The 23,662-nt window shown below is 45.0% G+C and overlaps 1 protein-coding gene across 13 annotated transcripts in view; it reads left to right on the top strand.

The window, feature by feature from the left end:
• SYTL2 (synaptotagmin like 2) overlaps positions 1–23,662 on the top strand; it is a 122,505-nt gene that overhangs the window by 58,425 nt on the left and 40,418 nt on the right. For all 13 annotated transcript variants that reach the window (XR_011251570.1, XM_069564790.1, XM_069564794.1 and 10 more), the window contains exons 3-4: positions 9,966–10,117; positions 12,356–12,488. Coding sequence is in view for 12 of the 13 variants with exons in the window: in XM_069564790.1 (XP_069420891.1) it covers positions 9,966–10,117; positions 12,356–12,488 (285 nt within the window). In the remaining variant the exon portion in view is untranslated. The remainder of the gene's footprint in view (positions 1–9,965; positions 10,118–12,355; positions 12,489–23,662) is intronic.

Genomic DNA, 23,662 nt, shown 5'->3' on the forward strand with positions numbered 1-23,662 from the left:
ATGAGTGGAGGTATTTCTCAGGCATCTCTGGTAAGAGCTGAAAATATCCTTAAAAATTCCAAGTTCTGCCTGAAAGTGAGCCTGGTGAGGGGTGGGAATGTGTAGCCACTGGCACCAGTGAGTCTACAGCCACAGCAGGAAGGCTGTGGGTCCTCTTGCAGAGGTGACCTTGCAGAGTCTCCTTCCATGCCCTGTTTCTGAGGACACCTCTGAAGCTGCCTCTGGTGCTGCCCTTGTTTCTTGCTTTTGTAAACTAATGGAAGAAGGCTTGGGGTGGTGAAAATCTAGTGTGAGTCAAACCCTGTTTGCTGCTACCATTCTGGTGTGTCAGCTGCTCAGTCGTGTCCAACTCTTTGGGACCCCCTGGACTGTAGCCCGCCAGGCTCCTCTGTCCTTGGGATTTTCCAGGCAAGAATACTAGAGTGGGTTGCCATTCCCTTCTCCAGGGGATCTTCCCAACCTGTGGATCGAACCTAGGTCTCCTGCATTGCAGGTGGATTCTTTACCGTCTGAGCCTCCATTCTGGAGGCCTTCCTAGTTAGGCACCAAGCAGCTTGGGTGGACTTGGCCATGGGTGGGCCCAGGACTGAGTGCCAGGGGCCAGATGGGCAGCAGGCCCACACCCTGTGGACACTGACAGAGGCCCAGCTCACAGCCTGCTCCATACAAGAGGAATGGTGCTCTCGAACCCTTTGCTTTAGCCCTGAAGGGACTTGGATGAGTCTGAGGCTGTCTGCTCCTGGACTGATGGAACAAAATGCTGTTCCTTGGGCTTTTGCTTTTCAGTCCTGTTACCATCCCCTAAGCTGTTTGTCTTTGGTGCTTCTATCAGAGTTATAGCCTGACAGCTCTGGAAAGATTTTTGGGGTCTATATCGGTCACTTTACAGATAAAGCAGGAAAAACCCAGAGAGGAGAAGTGACTTACCCAGGGTCACACAGATAGTGCCAACGCCATGACAAGAAAAGCTCTTGGTCCCCTGGTTTGAGAAGAACAGTAAGGGCCCTTCAGTCAAAACTAATGTGATTTTGAATCCTCTCCTCACCACTAAATCAACTGTGGTTCATTCGGCAAGTTACTTGACCTCTCTGAGCCCTCAACTCAGAGACTGGGAATAACCATAGTATCAAACTCAAAAGAATTATAGCCAAATAAAATAATTCTTTATCTTCTTAGCACATAGTAGATGACTGATACATTTTAATTTCCTTATTCACCACTCCACCTTTGCCTCTAAGAAAAAAAAAAAGGACAGAATTCTCTGGTTAGTGGTCTGATTCCTTAGAAGGAAATTACTCCTAAAGCTCTCAACTATTTATTAATAAAATAATGGAGTCTAATTGAGCACTCTTTAAGTATAGGAAACTTCTCTGGACTAATGAAAGGGATTTTAGGGTAACTGAAACATTACCAGCCTACCTGTCCCAGCCCCCAAGGTATTTACCATTTATCGGATTATCAATTGCAAATTTAAAACCTCCACCTTGTTTCCTTAACGTGATTTTGCAATGCCCTCGTTCTCCAAGTTGGTGAGTGACTTTAGAGACATAATTTAGATAATTCTATTCTTAGCCTAAGCAAAACACCATTAGAAAGGCAAATCTGCCACTGAAATTCAGAGTGCTTCAGCGTGCCATTTCAAATGCTGGTTCTGTATGGACCTCGGCGGCAAGGACATTACTAATGGGCTACAGCACTGCTGCCCGCTAGGAGCAGACACTGCCTCGGAGTCTTCAGTACGGCTGTGGAGGAGAGTTGCATTTAACCTGAAATCTGTCTGCCATTCCTCATTTATCCAGGAATGCTTTGGCTTGTTCACATCCAAGCTCTTTCAAGACCCTTTGGAGATGATTTATCCTGTAGGTTACCTCCCATCCAAATTTCAGGGCTTCCCAGGTGGCGCCAGTGGTAAAAGAACCCGCCAGCCAATGCAGGAGACTTTAGAGACATGGGTTCGATCCCTGGGTCAGGAAGATCCCCTGGAAAAGGGCATGGCAACCCACTCTGGTATTCTTGCCTGGAGAATCCCATGGATGGAGGAACCTGCCGGGCTACAGTCCAGGGGGTCGCAAAGAGTCGGACATGACTTGGCGACTCAACAACAACCTCCAGATTTCATGGACCAGAAAGTGAGTGTTGTACAGAAGTGTCCAGTTCCCAAATCACTCAACCTGTTAATGGTAGACGGTGGATTTGAACCCCAGGGAATATCCTCTGTGGTGTCTCTGGAGTTCAGTGAGAAGACAGCAATTCCAGGCCACTGTAGCTCCCCGCTACCTGTAGCCACAAGTGGTAGGTGCAGTCACCTACCGTGCCGCTCTACCCAGCCTGCTTTCCCCACTGCCAGCTGGAGACATTTCACAAAGCAGTAGGGCAGCAGACATCAGCGTGGATTCTTTTTCTCCCTCCTGGCTGCCTCCTCCCTCTCTGTCCTCTTTTTTTTTTTTCTTTTTTTAAGAAACACCACCACACATACATAGATATAATTTTGGTCTTTTATGGTTTGAAAATGACACACTCTAGAGGTGGTGTTTCCTGTGCTTTGCGTCACACTGCCAGCAGGAAATCATTGCCCCTGGGTGTCTGTACACCGCCAGCACTGTGCCCCCAGCCCATAAACATACAACCACGTCTAGGGTGATGGGTGCTCTTGCAGTAGATATCATCTCAACCGCGACCACATCTTGTGATCCTCCGCTGCCGCCTTAAGCCCTAGATTCTTTGAAATGAAGGCAGTTGTCATTGAAGAACTGCCTTCCAGCACCTCTGATGGTGTTTTCTGTCAAAGCAAAGGGGAAAGGAACCAACATTTGTCCCGGGTTGACATTGTACACAGTGTCACATTTTCCCCCTTGATCCACGCGACGGTGTAGCCGAACCCACTCAACAAGGAGGAAATGGGGGGTGGGAGGGGTGAGGTTAAGCGCCCTGTAAGAGTGAAACCTTGCTCATCCAACTACAAACCTGTGTTTCCCATACAATGTACTGCCTCACAGCAGACTGGGGACCTGCCATGGAGCCACAACGTGGGTGATGCGTGTTTGGTCTTATTTTCCGCTGTAATGAGCTTTATGCAGTTTATTTCATTCTCACGTGTGCTTGTTTTCAGATTCTTTATCAAAGGTTGAACTCCTTCATAGAAAGAGTGAAGTGTGACAGCTGTCTTAGAAATCATAGCCACGTTTGGCTGTCCCCGGCAGGGTGGGAAAGCAGCAGAAAGAATGTGGTTGAGGAGGCAGGCTGGCTTCTGGTCCTGGCTCTGTGTGGCCTTGGGCAAACCTCTTAACCCCTCTGGGTTTCAATTCATCTCTGAAGTGAGGCCATTTGTAACTATCAGCTCTCGTATTCAAAACAATAATGTAAGAGTACTTTCAAATCACCTAGTCTAACCCTCTTGCCCAGAATATGCTGAGTGGTTAAAAATACTATCTAGGGAATCAAACGGTCAGCCTCTCTGGCCAGTCTGCTGATTCTCATTATCCACAGCTGATCAGATAACATCGTCCAGGTTCTGCCTATGATGCTAGACCTTTGCTTCCTCATGATGAATAGCTAGAATCTGGGGTGTGCTGTGTAAGTACAAGGAAGAAAGCTGTTTGAACCCAGGATGAAGGGTGCCGCTATTCAGGCTTTTCTGTGGAAGCGCTCACATTCTTTCTGCACCACGGGAGCTGGCACTGGCAGTGAGACTGGCTGTAGACTATTTTATGTACAGTTCCAAGCATAGACCTTGTATGCAGCAGGGAATCAATGAACTAGTGGATAAGCAAACGAACAGATAAGGCCTTTAACATACAGAGGAGGCAAGTTGGCCATCTTCTGCAATTGACTGAATTCTTTGGGCATCATAGTAAACCTGTAAGGATTAAATGAGATAATGCATGTTAAGTGCCATGCATGAAGCCCAGTATAAAACACATGCTTAGCGTATATTAGCTGATGGAATAGGGGCATGACCAGGACAGTGTCTTCTCTAGGTTGAGTATTCTTCTGCTTTCGCTTTGTCCAGCAGCCTGTGGGTATTTATTGAGCATCTTCTCTGTCCTCAGCTCACTACTAAGTATAACGTGCAAGTGGAGAGGATGGTAAGGTGTAAAAAGCGTGAGGGCCAAGAAACTTACCCTTCTCCCCACTTCAGCTAAATGGTACAACTGGAGAATCAAATGCTAATTTGTTGGTACAATTTCAAGAAAAATGAGAGATCAGTGTAGGCTGGTAGAGAAGTTTTTTTTTTAAATTTTTAAAAGTTAAAGTATAGTTAATTTACAATATTATATGTTTCCTATTAGTACTGCATTGGGATTCAGTATTTGTATAGATTATATGTCTTTAAAAGTTACTACAAGATAATGGCTATAATTCCCTGTGCTGTACAATATATCCATGTTGCTTATCTATTTTATACATGCTGCTGCTGCTAAGTCACCTCAGTCGTGTCCGACTCTGTGTGACCCCATAGATGGCAGCCCACCAGGCTCCCCCGTCCCTGGGATTCTCCAGGCAAGAACACTGGAGTGGGCTGCCATTTCCTTCTCCAATGCATGAAAGTGAAAAGTGAAACTGAAGTTGCTCAGTCGTGTCCGACTCTTAGTGACCCCATGGACTGCAGCCTACCAGGCTCCTCCGTAGTTTGTATTTCTTAATCTGGTACCCCTATTTTGCCCTTCCCCCTTTCCTTTTCCCCCTTATTATCAATTAGTTTGTTTTCTATATCCCTAAGTCTGTTCTTGTTTTGCATAGACATTCATTTGTATTATTTTTTGTTATTGTTCAGCTACTCAGTCATGTCTGACTCTCTGTGACCCCATGGACTACAGCATGCCAGGCTTCCCTGTCCTTCACTATCTCCCTGAGTTTGCTCAAGCTCACGTCCATTGAGTCAGGGATGCCATTCAAACATTTCATCCTCTGTCACGCCTTCCTCCTCTTGCCCTCAGTTTTTCCCAGCATCGGGGTCTTTTCTAGTAGTTGGCTCTTCCCATCGGGTTGCCAGAGTATTGGAGCTTCAGCTTCAGCATCAGTCCTTCAAATAAATATTCAGGGTTGATTTCCTTTAGGATTGACTGGTTTGATCTCCTTGCTGTCCAAGGGACCCTCAAAAGTCTTCTCCAGCAACACAGTTTGAAAGCATCAATTGTTTGGCTTTCAGCCTTCTTTATGGTCCAACTCTCACATCTGTACACAACTACTGGAAAAACCATAGCTTTGACTATATGGACCTTTGTTAGCAAAGTGTGTCTTTGCTTTTTAACATGCTGCCTAGGTTTGTCATAGCTTTTCTTCCAAGGGGCAAGCGTCTTTTAATTTCATAGCTGCAGACACCATCTGCAGTGATTTTGGAGCCCAAGAAAATAAAATCTGCCACTCCTTCCACTTTTTCCCCTTCTATTTGCCACGAAGTGATGGAACCAGATGCCATGATCTTAGTTCTTTGCATGTTGAATTTTAAGCCAGCTTTTTCACTCTCTTCTTTCACCCTCATTCGCTCCTCTTCACTTCTACCATTAGAATGGTATCATCTGCATATCTGAGGTTGTTGAGATTTCTCCCAGCAGTCTTGAATCCAGCTTGTGATTGATCCAGCCCAGCATTTTGCATGATGTACTTTGCATGGAAGTTAAATAAGAAGGGTGACAATATATAGCCTTGACGTACTCCTTTCCCAATTTTGAACCAGTCTGTTGTTCCCTGTCTGGTTCTAACTGTTTCTTCTTGACCTGCATATAGGTTTCTCAGGAGACAGGTAAGGTGATCTGGAATTCCCATCTCTTTAAGAATTTTCCAGTTTGTTGTGATCCACACTGTCAAAGGCTTTAGTGTAGTCAATGAAGGAGAAGCAGATGTTTTTCTGGAACTCCTTTGCTTTCTCTATGATCCAATGGATGTTGTCAATTTGATCTCTGGTTCCTCTGCCTCTTCTAAACCCAGCTTGTACATCTGGAAGTTCTCAGTTCATGTACTGTGAAGTCTAGCTTGAAAAATTTTGAGCATTACCTTGCTAGTGTGTGGAATGAGCACATTCCCCAAGTAAGTGACATCATATATGATTTGTCTTTCTGTCTGACTTATTTCACTACCCATAATATTCTCCAGGTGCTAAGAAGATTTTACCAGCACTGCCTAGGTGGTAGATTCTTTTTATTCCTTTTTTTGGTCATGCTGTGCAGCCTGTGGGATCTTAGTTCCCAAATCAGAAATCACACCTGCGCCTCCTGCAGTGGAAACACCAAGTCTTAACACTGGACCATCAGGGAAGTCCCTGATGGTGTGATTTCTTTTGTAATCTACATCTCTGCAGAATTTGGGCTTCGATGTCTTCCATGTGGTTTCATCTATAAAATATTCCAAATGGCTAAGATAGAAAAAGAGATTGATTAACTCTGGCAGTGATTATCATGATAGGAAATATATAAATAGCACTTAATGCATTTGAAAGTATTTCCTTTTTTTTTTTTTTTTTTTTTGCCACTTTAAAAGAGATGAACCAGGAACCCAGCCTGAATTCTTTACTGTAATGACCTTACTGGAAGCCTGACTCCCACAGTACTGCAGGCTTAGGGGGGCCAGAGTCCTGGAGACAGACAGTTAGGCAGGAGCAGATCAAGCATTGCCTAAAGACACTTACAAAGTGCTTTTCAGTTGAACAACAAAAACAAGTAAATAAATAACCTCGTGAAGGGAAATTGGGCGTTGTTGCGCTCTGAGGGTTTGTGGTCTTCTTCAACAAGCTCATGGCTGATGTCAGATTTCCTTCGGCATTTTCCTGATCCTCCAAGAGATGAAGTGTCCTGCCTGAACCGGAGAAGGCACTGCCATTGTGATGGAGCTTGGTTCACTCAAGCCCAGGAACAACAGGCTCCCATCTCTTGTCCGACTCCCACCAGGCTGGCTGCTGTGCATTTACGTATTAATAAGTTATCCACTTAACAGTTTCTAGGCATCAGTTCCATGCCAGGCTCTGTGCTGGCGCTCTTGTTAGAAAGGTGATTAGGAGGTAGTCCTCGCTTTCAAGGGGTTAGCAGAGTTCGCAGGTCAGTGTGTGAGATGGATGTGCCAACAGATCATTGAACACGGCGTGCTGAGCGCTGCCATGGAGGAGCTGTGGGAGCACGGAGAAGGGCCGGCCGCCTGGTGCCCTCGGGAGTCAGGGAAGCCTTCCCCGGTGAGGCGGTGCATAGATCTGAGGGATGAGGGGTCACGTGCTGGACAGAGACGTGAGAGAAAGACATCCCAAGGGAATTTACATTTACTGGTCTCTTACCAGGATCCAGGAACTGTTAGGTACTTCCAGGTAAATACTGCCTTTCATCATCCTAGAAGTCCTGCAGAGTACCTATTATTTCCCCCTGTCTTTATAAACAAGGAGACTGAAGCTTAGAAGGGTACAGGAAGCTGCCAAAGATGGCATGTAAGCAGAGTCAGAACTGGAATTTGGACCCAATCTGGGGAGATGCCAAAGCCCGTAGTCTTTCTGCCACAACCTCCTGCCCTTAATGTCTGCAGAGGTCATGCAAGACCAGTTTGGAGATCAGTGAGAAGTCAGGTGGGGAGCATGGGAGCAAATGCTGGAAAACGAATCTGAAAAGATAGCCTGAAGCCAGGTGGTCAGGGGCAGCATAGGATATTCCTTCCTTCCAGAAGTGCTGAGTGAACACCCACTGTTCCATGTCTGGAAAGATATAAAGCAAAGATATATTGACTACAGGCCCTGCCCCTAGGGGCTCACTGTCTAGTCATGGAGAGCTGGAAGGACTTCTTTTTTCTGGCATTGAACTTGAATGTGGTCCTTTTGGGAAGAGAAGGCAAAAGCTCCATCAGCAACCAGGGTGGATTACTTGCTCTGCTGAAAATCAAGGCAATGATTCCACATGTCAGCAATATCATATAATATTTGTTTTTCTCTGTCTCACTTACTTCACTCAATATGAGAGTCTCTAAGTCCATCCAGGCTCCTCTGTCCATGGGATTTCCCAGGCAGGAATGCTGGACTGGGTTGACATTTCCTTCTCCAGGGAATTTTCCGGACCCAGGGATCAAACCCACATCCCCTACCCTGCAGGCAGATTCTTTTACCACAGAATCATTTCACTCTTTTTTTTTTTTTTAATGACTGAATGAACACATCTTCTTTTTCCATTCTTGTTGATGGACATTTAGGTTGCTTCCATGTCCTGGCTGTTAAAAATGTACACTCTACTATATATAAAAATAGATAACTAGTAAGGACCTATTGTATAGCACAGGGAACTCTACTCAATACTCTGTAATAACCTGTGTGGGAAAAGAATCTAAAAAAGTGGATATACATATATGTATAACTGAATCACTTTGCTGTACAGCAGAGGCTACCACAACATTTTAAACCAACTATATTCCAATAAAGATATTTGAAAAAAGAAAATCTGGGCAATGGGAAATCATTCGCCACATTTCATGGGAACCATGAAGTGAAGACACTGTCCCTGTTAGGATTTGGTGGTGGGCTGTCACTACAGCGTGTATCCAAGGGTTGTGATTGGACATGTTTGGCCTAGGGCCACTTTTTTAAGTGGAGAGCAGAGACGTTTCCAGCAGAGAGTCAGACTCTGGCTGGAAAGTGTCTCTTCAGGCATGCTTTGGAGAGAGAAAACGTACTTGCCAGAACCCTGGTGACTATCCCTCCTGCCTTCCTCTTTCCCAGGTGGGCCTTTGTGCAGCCGTTACACACAGCCCTGCCACCGCCTTGGTGTGGCCACCCTGCACATTCTCTGGCTAAAACACTCAGATTTGCTACGTTAGGTAGTGTGCGTATTTGCTTGAATGACAGTCATCAAACCCTGTTGGGTTTTTATAGCACAGTATCTTCCAAGAGTTGAAAGTCTCCTTAAGGCTTTTATTTTACTTTACGTACAGCTCTGTGAACAAAAAAAGATAGATTTTTTTGACTCTCATTTTATCCACATGGATAGAGATGTGGAGGTTATGAGACTTGTCATTGCAGAACAGTGTTTTTCTGTCTGTTGGAAAATGGGGGAAGCTTTAGGAGGGTGGTACTTGGTTTCTTCTTTAGATTTTAGCTTTTGCGTGAGCATCAATGACTGTGGAAGCCTTAGAAGCAGTGTCTGCACAAATGGAATTTATCCCTGCCTGCACTCCCTACCCCACCTAAGTTTGATCTTCCCTCATCCCAGCCTGCCTTGTTGAATTCATTTTTTTAGAATTTACAACCAGGGACATATAGGCTTCCACAAAAGTTTCTGATAAGTTCATTTTACTGAAATGGCAAGAACTGATGAGCTGATAACTTCCCCACCAGTTATCCACTCAGTGTTTCTTAGGTGCCAGGCGTACGCAGACTGTAGTGTATATGCATTAGCTAACTTAATCCTCATAGAAATCTCACGAGGTGAGTTACTATTATTAACCCCCTTCCTTTTTAAAGGTTTTTTAAGGTGGACATTTTTAAAGTCTTGAATTTGTTACAGCATGCAGCTATTTAAGTTTTGCTTTTTTGGCCACTGAGGCATGTGGGGGTCTTATCTCCCCAATTAGGGATCAAACCCGCACCCCCTGCATTGGAAGGTGACGTCTTAACCACTAAACCATCAGGGAAATTCCTTAACCCCTTTTAAAAAATAAGGAAACCAAGGCTTAGGGAAACGTAATATGCCCTCTTTCTCTGGGGTATTTGCATTTCAACAGTGAACACATAAGCCTGCAGCTGAAAAGTGAATTTGCTCTTGAGAAATCTCAGGCGTCATCCGGGGATCGTGGCTTTAATCTTCGAATTTTTGAAAAATGTTGGCATTGGATCCTGTGACCTTTTAGTTAAAGCATACACTGGTTAGTCATCTGGGAGGTTTGTGGGATCTCGTAAAACACTGAGAGCTTCATTTTGGCCATATGCTTACAACTTCTTTGTGCAGTGTCACTGTGAACTCGTTTACTTACTGTGGATTCATAACAAAGCATTTTTCCTTTTGTAGACATTTGCCTGAAAAAGTTAAGGATGACCAGCAACTGAAGAATATGAGTGGCCAGTGGTTTTATGAAGCCAAGGCAAAAAGACACAGAGACAGAATCCACGGTGCAGATATCATCAGAGCATCCATGAGGAAGAAGAGGCCCCAGGTAGCAGGTAAGTTGATTGGGCTAGTGCCTCTCAAGGCAGCATTTGTTTGGGAGAAGTAGCCCTTGGGAGAAGGGAAGGGTGTCACCATCACTCCTGAAATCTGCGGAGGGAAATCATTTAGGGGTGTGCTTTGCATAATGTGTGGTCCTGTAGGTCAAAATCTTCTTGGGTTTGGATGGATGAAGTCAGAGCTAAGTGACTTAGTGTGGTAAAGAAGAACAAAGGAAGCCCTTTAGCTGCCATATTGACTTGGAGTAACATTGACAATTGAGGCTTATAAGGGCTCTGTGTGTGTGTGTGTGCATGCGTGTGCTCTGTCGTGTCTGACTCTTGGACGGTAGCCTACCAGGCTCCTCTGTCCATGGAATGTTCCAGGCAAGAATACTGGAGCGGGTTGCCATTTCCTACTCCAGGGGGTCTTCCCAACCTTGGGGGATCAAATCCACATCTCTTGTGTCTCCTGAATTGGCAGGCAGGTTTTTTTTTTTTTTTTTTTTAACCAGTGTACCACCTGGAAAGCTCTTATTAGGGATCTACCATCTCCTCTTTCTTTGGCTCTAACTAAAAATTCAGAACCTTTTCTCCTGAGTAGAGTAACAGGAAGAGATTGGCCTTCCTGCTCAATGACTGTGACACCTGGTACTTCTTTAAAAACCAAGTACATCATTTAAGGGACTGTAAAGACAGCATTTTGGAGGCTTCTTTAGAATTCTGTTGAGTTCATTAAATATTTACCAGTTGCCTTCTCTCTAATTAACTCTGCGCTAGTCAGTGTAAACCTTTACCCCTGAGAACTAGCCTCTGTCTAGTTCTAACCTGTTCTCAATAAGGAAATTACCTCTTTGGCATCCAATATGTTATAGGCATTTCTTCCCTAATATTTCTAATTGTAGTAGCAATCTTATAAGGTCGGTATTATTATCCTCATTATATATATGCAATGTGTAAAACTCAGAGAAGTGAAGTAACTTGCCTAAGGTCATCAATGGGCTATGAGCACTGCACAGCTCATCACAAGGAGTCAGCCCCAGTCTATAAGGAGTGTGGCTCTACATCAGAAGGGCTGAAATCCCAGCTGTGCCATGCACCCTCCCAAAACCACCCAGAACTCCAGAAATCTTGAAGGGTCCCATGGGTTATACCGAGGGCTCCATTTTGCAGCTAAAGAAACTAGACTTATGAGTAGAGAGACCTATGAATGTATTTGGAAATTGGGAGTCCTTGGTGGCTCAGACAGTAAAGAATCTGCCTGCAATGCAGGAGACCTGGGTTCAATCCCTGGGTCAGGAATCACCTGGAAAAGGGAATGGTAACCCGCTCCAGTATTCTTGCCTGGAGAATCCCATGGACAGAGGAGCCAACCAGGCTACAGTCCATGGGGTGGTGAAGAGTCAGACACAACTGAAGTGACTAAGCACATGTTGCTTCATCTGAATTCTTAACACTGATGGAAGTATTACTGGTGCTTACTGGCTATGTGGCCTTAGGCAAGTCTCTTGATCCCTTTGGTCTTCAATTTTGAAATCTGTAAACTTGGAAAATTTTTCCCTCCTCAGAGTATAATGCATGCCAGGGACTCAGCACTTTGCCTCAAACTCGGTCATCACTCAGCTGATGCTAATTATCCAAGAGGTGCAGGTAGAGAGCAGTGGGTGTTCAGGGGCCAAAGAGATTATTTCCTGAAGAGGGATCACAGAGGTTTTAAGTGGGCTCTGGCATCTGAGCTAGCTTTTGAGAACTTGTAGAATTTGGCTGTGTAGAGACTATGAGAGGAGGAGGCAGTGGAGAGGAACATTCCAGAACAGAAGCATTTGTTCCCTTCTGTATCCCAGAAGGCAGCCTTGAGTAGAGCTGTTCGGTAAAGAGTTGGTAATGATGGTGTGTCTGTCCCAACAAGAACTTCCCTGCCCTGAGCATCCCCTGGCCATACACAATAAGTTCTGGCCCCAATTCAGGTCAGATTCACCTAGAGCAGTCGCAATTTTGCTTTAGTCGCCTCCGCACATTTAAAGGTGCGCCCATGCTCTCTGGAGACTCTACCTGTGGGCAACTAAACAACACGACTCCTCTCACAGATGTATTGATAATTCTAATCTCAAGTATACAGACTCATTCGTGACTGCCTGGGTGCTAAGGGAAGGCCTGACATTCAGGTTCCAGCCTTCAGAGGTTAGAGCTGATATGAAGTTGTAGATTGTGGAGCAGACAGGATAACCTTCTTGCCTTTATTGTTTCCTGTTTCAGATGAGCAGAGTAAGGACAGAGCAAACAGGGCAAAGGAAAGCTGGGTGAATAATGTCCACAAGGATGCGTTCCTCCCCCCAGAGCTAACCGGTGTTGTAGAAGAGCCGGAAGATGTAGCCCCAGCAAGCCCCAGGTGAGACCGAGCTCATGGGGAGAGCTGCTGCACGTGGGGCTCCTGGCTAGGTCCTGCTGTGTGTGTGCATGCAGAGGCCAGCCAGGTCTCGTGGATGTGGGGAGGAGGGCATGGATGAGAGCGTTCTGAGCCCTGATATGAACAAAGCCTGAGTGGTATTCTTTCTCAGCTTCCAGAATGTCTAACAAATCTACATATTAAATAAAATTAAAATGTCAAGTGGTGATTTCTTCCAGCACCAACTAGAGCTGTTTTTTTAAAATTGTTATTTGTACTAAGGGTTTCTTCATAGAGTAAATGAAAATGTACTCCAAAATGAATATTGTGGAATAAGTCATTGAAGGAAAGAGATGAATGGAGGGGGGAATTCCCTGGTGATCCAGTGTTAGGACTTAGATAATTACACTGCTGTGGGCCCAGGTTCCTTCCCTGGTTGGGGAACTAAGATCCCCACAAGCTGTACAAATGTGGCCAAAAAAAAAAAAAAAAGAAAGAAATCAGTGATGATCAAATTGTAACAGCCTGGTGTAATTAAAGAAATTTAAGCACCAAAACCAAGCAGATGGAAATTCCAGTCCTTAATATGCCATTTATTAGCCATTTGACCATAGGCAAGTCATTTAATCTCCCTGAATGTCTTTTCCTAACTATAGGTAGGAATCATACTGTATAAGAAAGATTCTGATGAGAAATAGTACATAAAATACCTGATACATGGTAGGTACTGAATAGACGCCTCTTAAGGATGCAGATTGTCAGGATATTTCAGTCTTGCTTTTGTGTGTTTTCCATTTTTATCACCTGACCAATCAAAATTACATTTGTACATCCTTTCTATGATATAGCTGATTATGAGGCTATGTTGCCACAAACTTTTTCAACCAAGATGATTTGTTTTTAGGTATTTAGGGGTCTTCCCATTGGTATCTGTCCATTGGCGGTATAGTTGTTACTCTTTGATTGAAGGACAATTACATTTTATCTCTAGTTCCTCAGTGAAGGCGATTGAATCAGAATCTCCAACTGTAGTGAAGTCAGTGAATTTGCTGATGGGACAGTCACTGAGTCAGGGTCCAAGGCTGAGACACCTGGGAAATGGGGATGTTTTCAATATGATTTGTGGATGAGAGAGTGGGTCTATTCTATAGGCACCAACAGGCATTTCAGAGTCAAATATAAGTATTATGCTATATGAATAATGGAATACTGAGTCTATTAAGGTACCTGTTGTTTATCCATTTCCCTTTTAGAAAGGACTCGCTTTGTTTTCCTGGGTGGTAGGCGGCACCATATCCCCCCGGCCCCCACCCAGGATGATCTGTGATGTTCTATCAAGACCCTGATGCTGGGAAAGATTGAAGGCAAAAGGAGAAGGGGGTGGCAGGGGATGAGAAGCTGGTTGGACGGCATCACCAACTCAATGGACATGAGTTTGAGCAAACTCCAGGAGATAGTGAAGGACTTCTTTCCTTCTCCCAGGAACGCATTTCATCTCAAATGGCCTAAGGGACCGAGGTGCGACGGCCCTTAGAGCTTGACTGAGTTTCCTTGTGGCCATGCGGCCTGGTGGGTACCCACCTTCCTTTCCCAATTTGAGGCTGGGAATAGTGTCCACATTTGTGTCTCTGTTGTTGGTTACATTTCTTGGATGACCTCAGACACATCTTTAAGGTTTCATCTGTATGTACCTCAGGACCAAGCTGCCTCACCAGGGCGTTATGAGATGAAATGTAATGAGGTAAAAGTACCACTTGGCATTTCTCAGGAAGAAAGAAAATGGGCAGTTTGCAGGGGATCTTATATTAGGTTGGCAATCCCCAATGGCTCAGATGGTAAAGAATCTGCCTGCAACGCAGGGGACCTGAGTTCAATCCCTGGGTCAGGAAGATCCTCTGGAGAAGGAAATGGCAACCCACTCCAATATTTTTACCTGGAGAATTCCATGGACAGAGGAGCCTGGTGGGCTACGGTCCTGGGGTCGCAAAGAGTCGAACAAGACTGAGTGACTAACATGTTATAATAACACAGATGAGGTAGGCCAAGAAGACAGGAATAAACATGTTTGATGTGTCCGGCATACTTCGCTCATTACGTGGCCTGAGTGGTGATCACCCAGAACTGTAGCAGGAGCTGTTAACTTCCTTCTCTCTGTGTCAGAAACTCCTGCTTTACTCAGTGTCAGGTTCCAGCCTGTTTCTCACCTATACTTTAACCTTTGGGAACTGGGTGTGTTAAGCATATTTTGGGGCCTGTACTTTTAGACTAAGTGAACTTCAATAGAATGACTCAATACCTGTCAATACTTTCTTAGTCAGGAGTCAGGGAGCGTGAGGCAACCCTGACGGGGTATTGCAGTTTCTGAAGGATTTTTTTTTCCCCCTAATGAGCTCTGGGGCAGGAGTCCTTCTTCTGTTGTGGGCACAATTCTGAGCGCTTCTGTTTGTGAATAATTAACTCATTGTGGGTATTCAACATGTATTCAAGCATGAGAAGCTACCTGCGTTCCTTTGAAACTGGTCTTTGCATCTATAGCCTGAGGAGGCAGAGAGGGCTCTGATGAACAGAGGGGTGGGGGGCAGTGGATGAGGTTCTCTTTCGAGCGGCAAAGAAAACTCCAAGTGTGCTCAACTCTAGTTCTGGCTGCTGGGTAGTACTGGCACAAACAGTGGTGAAGGGCTGGTGTTTGGGATTTATGTGTTTTCTATTTCTAGTCATCACAGATTGAGCCCTTTAATAAAATATACTAAAAATGAATACTCAAAAAGTGAAATAAAGATAACAACAAGGGCATGCAAAACATAAGCCCACTGAGGATGTGCTGTGGTGTCTCAGCAAATTGCTGTAACTGATTCTAAATGCATACTCTTGATGTCTGTACCTGTTGTAAAACCAGTAACACGCAGCTCACATACTGACACTGGTACAGTGGTCCGCAGTTTGATAGCACATCGTGTCTCTACCCCCAAATAATTGTGGGACAGGCACACAATAATCCCCAGGGCATGGCTGAGCCTTGATGGGGAGCAGAGGATGAAAATGTGAGAAATTTCATGTGCATCAGATCCTGCCTCCCCAACGAGGAATAACGTGTGTTTCCTGGGTATAGAGGTAGGCCTGCTCTGGGATGAGAAGCCTCACCTTTATTATTTGAGATGACATGTTCTATGGAAAAAGTTTGGGTGCTTAGGGAATCACGGAGAGTCTAGTAGTCTCTCGACTAATCAGGGCCTTACGTGTCCCCACCCTTGGTGCTACTTTGGTCTGAAGGAGCCCAGAAGTGGACTGACCTTTTTAGTTCCCCTCTATCTCTCCAATTTCTTCCCCTAAGACTACCCCTCTGAGGACTGGTCCCTCTGGTAGCTTATATCATCTTGGCTGAAAGTAAAAAGCGAGAGTGTTAGTTGCTGAGTTGTGTCCAACTCGTTGAGACCCCATAGACTCTAGCCTGCCAGACTCCCCTGTCCACGGAATTCTCTAGGCAAGAATGCTGGAGTGGGTATGTGGCCACAAACAGGGTCAGCCCAGACCTCTAAAAAAATGAAAAACAAAAGCAAGAGTTTCTCAAGTGTGTTCTAGGCTTCCCAACTCGTTTCTTCTCCTGGTTTCTCCTCCCACACTCGTTGCCATCCCACATCCTTCAGTTCCCTTATGGTTTCCTCCTTTCCCCTTGGAACGCTCTACCGTGCATTCTGCCCTAAGGCTTACTTAAGCTTTTAATAACTTAAGCCAGTGTGGATGAAAGTTTTGAGCTTCTTTCCTTTTCTTGGTTGTTTCCAGAAGCTTAAAGAATTACTCTGAGAATGTATCCTGATAAGGTTCAGAACCTTCAACCATAGAAAGCAAGTTCCTAGGTGTAAAGGAGGTTACATTAGAGGCAGTGGACACCACACGAAGGACGTGGTAGCCTACTCTGACTACATATAAACCGGCTCTAGTAACAGATGACAGTCAGTAATAGGCCATGGCTGCTACTGTTGCAGCAGAAGTCACAGGGGGCGCTGTGTGCCAGCCTGAGCCACAGGCAGAAGAAATAGGAAGCCAGAAGAAAAGCCGTCTAAGAGTGAGATGCAGAGAAAAATAAGACAAAGAGACACAGGTAAGGATAGTGAGGATAGAGCCGTTAAGGCATGTGTTGGCTTGGTTTACTTTTAGGATATTTTTTGGAAATGTTTAAATATCCTTGTTTGCAGTTGATTGAAAAACACAGATTTAGCATCTTTCTAGCACCTAGTAGAATGACCAAAAGGTCATTCTGTAGGGTTGGAAATTCATTCTCCATGTAGTCATTCAGTCAGTCGGTAAACAGTTGTTGAGTATTTGTTGTACACAAGGGGGTAGCTAGGAATTCAAAGTGGAATAAGATATGATCCCTGTCCTTGAGGAACTTATTCCAGAAATAATTATATTTAAGGGATTTCTTGAAGGATAAGAAGGATTCTGTTAGGGAGACAGAGGACAGGACAGGCAGAGGGATGACATGGGGATCTGGTTCAGCTTGACATCGGGAAGGGTCTAATATAGTGGATATATTGCAGTTATCAATTACTAGTCATCTCTTGAGTGTTCTGCCAACACTTCAAATCTCTTCTAAACGCATCTCTCAAATTCTGTTGTATGTTTCCTCTTTTCTCCATTCCCTCAATTAGGATTTCACCATCTCTCACCTAAATTTCTGTTATAATGTCCTTATTGGATTGAACCTGTCTACACAGCTACCAGATCATGACTCTAAAAAGTAAACTGGATCGTAAAGTCATTTGATGGTTCCTTGTGACTTAGAAAGTCTAGCCTTTTGGTCTGGAGAAGGCAATGGCACCCCACTCCAGTGCTCTTGCCTGGAAAATCCCATGGACGGAGGAGCCTGGTGGGCCGCAGGCCATGGGGTCATTAAGAGTTGGACACGACTGAGTGACTTCACTTTCACTTTTCACTTTCACGCATTGGAGAAGGAAATGGTAACCCACTCCAGTGTTCTTGCCTGGAGAATCCCAGGGATGGGGGAGCCTGGTGGGCTGCCGTCTATGGGGTCGCACAGAGTCGGACACTGAAGTGACTCAGCAGCAGCAGCAATAGCAGCAGCAGCCTTTTGGTCAACATTTAAGACTCTTCATAACCTGGTTCTAACTACTTCTTTTAGCATCAGTGTGTGTGTTAGTCACTCAGTCGTATTTGACTCTTTGTGACCCTATGGACTATAGCCCACCAGGCTCCTCTGTCCATGGAATTCTCCAGACAAGAATACTAGAGTGGGTAGCCATTCCCTTCTCCAGGGGATATTCCCAACTCAGGGATCAAACCTGGGTCTCCTGCATTGCAGGTGGATTCTTTACTGTCTAAACCACCAGGGAAGAGAAGTTCTCAACTGTGACCTGTATGATGCAATTGCCCAAGCAACTTTTAATAATCCAGATTCCCAGGGCTAGGTATCACTGTGGTGTTCTCTTGGGTTGAGGACTTGGGTCTCACTCACCACCATCCCCCAAGCTTCCAACGATATATCCAGCACATAGTAGGTACTTGGTATCTATGGACCAACCAAGTGAATGAATGTTGTTCCCTCTCTTACTGTCGTCCATCACTTATCACTACCTGACATTATATTACATATTCACTTTTGTGTGTTTGTTGTCCCCTCCTCTCAGCTGCACGAGGAAAAAGACTTTGTCTGCTATTGCATTTCATTTTGTTCACTGCTGTCTTCCTGGAACAGACAACAGTGCCCAACAAATGTCTTGTGGAATAAATGAATGAATGAAGAATATATGGGAAAATATATTTAAAATTTTTTAAAAAGAAAAATAGATGGAGAGTGAGAGATGGATTGATTGAGAATAGTTTATGATATAATGAATTATTAAATAGAGAATAATGGTGAAAGAGGGGTTAATGGATAAACAAATGAGTAATAAATAATTGAATGAAGTCCTTTGGACCCCAGGGATCCAGTAGAAAAAGAGACTAAGACAGCGAGAAAAAATTTAAGCTACAAGGTAAGAATGGCATTGATAACATCCAGGTTTTATTGCTTTGCCAAGACTGCCTCACTTCAGACATATCAACATGAGCTCTGGTGATTATAAAAGCTGGAGGAGACTTTGAGGGCTATTCTCAAATTTGGACAACCACAAGTAAGGAGCATTCAGGATGGAGAACAAGAAGGCATGGAGGTAGGAGGGAGCTTGGCTGCTGCAGGGGTTGCGATGCCCATTAATCAAAAATATCCCTGGGGAATGTCCCCAAAATGAATTCAGGGAGAATAGGATAAAGCCTGTACTATGGTGTTTCTTTCCATGACATTGGCAGATTTTTCTCTGGGAATTTTCCTATGAAATGCTGTGAAAGTGATGAGTATTCCGGTAAGCAAAAGCTGTGCACCCCACCTTTCTTTGTTTTTGGTAGAATTAAAGTGCTGTTTCGTTATATGTTATCATAGTGAACCAAAAAATGCTCATCTTTGAGCTTCACTTCCTGTGCTTCCATGATGCTCACTTCTGACACCCCTCTCTCTTACTCTGTGTTGAATGGGAACCTATCAATTAACACAATGTCTTTAGCTCTGAAATAGTATTGTTTTTTCCACTAATGCTCTTTTTCCTGGAAAGCTTTTGTTTGTATATATCTATCTCCCTTTTGCAGAGGGATTAGCTACTTAACCCTCTATAATAAGATCAGTGTGAGGCACTTCACTTACTCCCAAAGGCAGGGTAGAGATGAGCCAAGCTCTGGGACAATGCATTTGATCTTTTGTTCTTGGACTACTTGCAAATCCAGTGATGTGACTGTTTCATTTCTTGGAGGCCTGCTCTACAGAATCACTCATATTGAGCTCTTAAAAGAATCCTGCTAATCCTATAGAATCTTAGATATACCCAAACTATCCCTGTGAGGGATAGTTTCACTCTGACATCAGTGTGCCTTATGGATGGATGGGAATGTTTGTGTTAAATAAATCTGTAGCATGAACTGGGGAAGAACCAGAGAAGTAATATTTTACTTAAAAAAAAAATACTGACTCGAAAGGCTGGCATAGTATATTTATGAATCTGCTTCACTCAAGCCCTGAGCCATTTCTTCATGTGTTTTTTTTTTTTTTCACATGTTCAAGCCTCATTGCATGTAACACATGTTAGCACAATGCTGGGTGCCAGGCACAGCACTTACATCTAAGGAATTCACAATTCGAAGGGAGAAAGCAGCAATGGCAAGAAACACAGGGAGAAAAATCACTTGAAAAATTCTCTTCTGAGTCCAGCCACAGTTAATATTTATTCTGAAACATACCTCAGAAGAGTATGTCCATTGTTATTTTTAACTTCCTTACTAATTTTTTGGTTTTTTGATCACACCACGCAGCCTGTGGGATCTTAGTTCCCCAACCAGGGATCAAACCCATGGCCCATGCAGTGGAGCGCAGAGTCCTAACCACTGGGCTGCCAGGGAATTCATTTTTAACTGCTTTAGAGGGAAAGCCTGCCTAAGGTTCAAAAGCTTTAAAAGTTGTTGCATGTGCTTAGAAGTACTTTACAGCTGGACGTAGAAGCAGATGGGCTGTCCCACTGCCCAGGTGATGTAGTTCTAAGACTGCTGTGAAGGCCTTCTTCCCCACGTGTCCCAACCAGAGTACCTAACATTCTTCTTCATTTAAGTCTTCAAAGACTTGTATTAAAATGCAGACACTTTCAGGAGCCAAACTCTAACAACAATATCATAGTCTAACAGTTTAATAATCTTCTTACAGAAGTAAACCACTTTTGGCTGAGTGCTGTATCTAGTTTTGAGGCCTCCCAGGTGGCACAGTGTTAAAAGAATCTGCCTGCCAATGCAGGAGATACAAGAGACGCGAGTTTGGTCCCTGGGTCTGGAAGATCCCTTGGAGGAGGACACGGCGACCCACTCTAGTATTCCTGCCTGGAAAATTCCGTGGACAGAGGAACCTGGCGGCTACAGTCCACGGGGTTGCAAAGAGTCAGACACAACTGAGCACGCACATGTGCACATCTAGTATTTTTTTTTTTTGCTCTTTATTTTTTATTTTATTTTACTTTACAATACTGTATTGGTTTTGCCGTACCTTGACACGAATCCGCTACGGGTGTACATGAGTTCCCAATGCACATCTAGTATTGCAGGCAGTTTTTGAAGGGTGCCTGAGGTCAGAAATTACAGAGCACAAGGTGTGAGCTTTGGCCTGCTGTATGCTGTTAAGAACTCATCACGTGGAAGGTATTCAGTATCTTATTATACAGGACACACCCTAAGAATAGAAATCTTAGGAGCAGTGGAAAGCCCTCTGAGAGGGCTTGTAAGAAACAAAAGACGCATTACGTGGCTATAGAGAGACTGTGTTCTCTTAGGAAAAATAATGCTTCCCTTTATGAATATTTAATCACCTGATTTCAAATAGCACCAGGTAGGGAGCAAATTCTAATTCCAAGTACCAATAAAATGTGCGGTGAGATTTGAGACAATGAGACCCACTGCCATCGGGCTGATAGGCAAGCAGCGCCACAAGGGAGGTGAGATTTGGACCAGGCTTGGTGGTGAGAGCGAGCGTGTGGGTCAAGAGAGCAGAGCCAACATTTGAGGGAGGGGGTGGGGGTAGGTTGGGGGGACCGCAGAGAGGGGCAGGGAGCCAGGTTTGGCACGAAGGTCAGTGGGCAGGAGGAGTGGGAGGGTACAGGGGGCAGATGGTGGAGTGTTTCCAACTCCTTCCTAAGGATCCCAGAAAGGTAATGAGCAGGAGAGGGATGTGCCCAAAGTCTTGTTTCAGACCGTTCTAGCTTAGAGGTGGAATGGGGAGAGTGGAACTTTGGTGTCCAGACATCGAATGTGAGGCTCATACAGATGACAGGGAGGAGTCAGGAGCGGTGGAAAGGAAGCGACAGATGGGAGAGTCACCGGGAAGTTAGAATCACCCCGTCCTCATTCCAGTCCTCTTGCCATAAACCACGGCTTTACTGATTTGAGGAATCAGTGGAGTGCAGCCCAGCCATTCCAGTGCCTGTCTCTGGAGTCAGGGTCAGACACCTGGTTCACATTCCCAGCTCTTTCGCTACCTTAACCTCTCCAAGCCTCAGTTTTCTCACTAGTAAAATGGGGAGAAGGGTACATACAGCACAGGGATGTTGCAAAGGTCAGCTGAGAATAGGATGGTTGCGGTGTTGATAGTTGCCCAGTAAAAGACAGGCAAACAAAACATCGTTGTATTCCTTGAGGGACACAAAGCCGGAGCTTAATCGAGGAAGTAGCTACATTTTTCAGAAGCATTTTGAGGCATGAAACTCTGTTTTGATTTTTTTCTATTTAGGCAGACTTGTGAACTGTGGTTAACTAAGTACCTCACTCTCATCCCGTTTTCTGCTTATCCCACCCACCAGAGAACCCAGTGAACCCTATATGTTCCCGGTAATTCCGTGTCTGATCATGTGCACCGAATGCCTCATTTCTTTCTTTCTCTTTTGCTTTCTGAATAGCAGGAACAAAGACATCTTGTCTAAAACCTAAATAATTTGCCTCATTGTAGTTTGGCAAACCACAGATTGAAAAGAAAAACAAAAGCAGTGGTCACCTGTGTGTGCTGCTATCTCCCAGGCACTGGCTTATTTGGCCTTGAGTTGCACAGCCACTCACTCGCCAGTTGTGTCCCAGACACTGTACATGGTATTGCGAGGAACAGAAAGATGGCCGAGATGCTCTGGAGGGGTCTCCCCGCTTACTGTAAGAGAGAAGATACATATGCATGGGGTGAGGTTGCATCACTCCTATATGGTCGCTTGAAATCCATAGCTGCGGAGGGTTTGGTAAGAGAGAGGTTGGTTTCGTCCCTGGGCAGGCAGGGACCACGTGATGTACAGCGTGGGTGGTTGGGGTGGTGGCTGGGGGTGCAGAAGTGGGGTTTCCAGGGAGCAGAAGGAGGAGGCTGTAGGGACGCTGCTTGTCCTTTGTTCTTGGGGAGAGGGAGAGGGAAGGGAGGAAGATAGTAGGAGAGGAGGGCGGCAGTCTGCTCAGGTCCTGCGGTTATGTGAATGATTTATTTCTAGTTGAAAGTGTTCATTACTCAGTCATGTCTGACTCTCTGTGACCCCACGGACTGTAGCCCTCCAGGCTCCTCTGCCCATACGGCTCTCTGGGCAAGAATACTGGAGTAGGTTGCCATTCCCTTCTCCAGGGGATGTTCCTGACCCAGGGATTAAAGCTGGGGTCTCCTGCATTGCAGGCAGATTCTTTATTGTCTGAGCTAAGGGAGATGATACAAAGCACTCTGAGAAAATGAACATGACATCTGCTATAAGCTTCCTCATATTGTTCACTGGCTTCTTACAGTGACACTCAAGAGACATAGCTTTCTAGTCCTGAGCTGTGGACTGCCTTTACTGTGAGTTCTGTCAGTGACCAGGGTCCTTTTTTCCTGTTGGCTGATAGACAGCTTGATTCATGTTTGTGCTCACCTCTTGTAAGAACAGAGGCCGCCTGCCATGTGTTTTGATATTAGCCTGAATTCTGGCTCCATTGTAAGTTCCCACCCTTGTTCCCTGCTCTTTCCCTCCCCATCCTGCCCCCGCCTCAGGTTCTCACATCCCTGTGTTCAGGCTGTGTTCCACATACGTCTGCCTCATCGGCTGTAATTCTGTCTGCAGCAGCGAGGAAGGTAACAAAAGGAAGCATGCTTCCTCAAGTGTTCAGCCTGTTCCTGGGACTACCTCTCCATAGAAGCATCAGTCCAAGTGCAGGGGGAAGGAAAGGAAATCAAGCAGCAAGAACACCTGGCCCATGAGTTTAGAGACAGCAGTCTTGGGCAAGGCTCTCTGGCTGTGGGGCAAAGTGCTCCCCTTCCCTCCCTCCAGTTCCTTAGCTTCCTGGTGAAAAACCAGCACCTTCTGAGGTATTTTTCCAAGTCCTTGACTCTGTGATGCCACTAGGAGTTTAACCAGGTGGAGTTTAACAAGGCATGGTGCTTTCAAGCAATAGTGACCTCCCCTCTTATGCCTTGAGCCGGGGCGCCTGGAGCAGGAAGTCTGAGCAGGTGGTTTTCCTCTCTTTCCAAGGCCACTGTGACCTTCTTTGTCCTTCTTACTCAGTCACCAAGGGAGTGGTGGTTCAAGATGGAGCCAGCTCAGCTTAACTTTTCTCCATTCACGCTTCCAGTAGTACTCTCATCCGAGGGCTGCCCAGTC

Source organism: Ovis canadensis, chromosome 21 (assembly GCF_042477335.2).
Source record: "Ovis canadensis isolate MfBH-ARS-UI-01 breed Bighorn chromosome 21, ARS-UI_OviCan_v2, whole genome shotgun sequence".
In the NCBI taxonomy this organism is placed as follows: domain Eukaryota; kingdom Metazoa; phylum Chordata; class Mammalia; order Artiodactyla; family Bovidae; genus Ovis; species Ovis canadensis.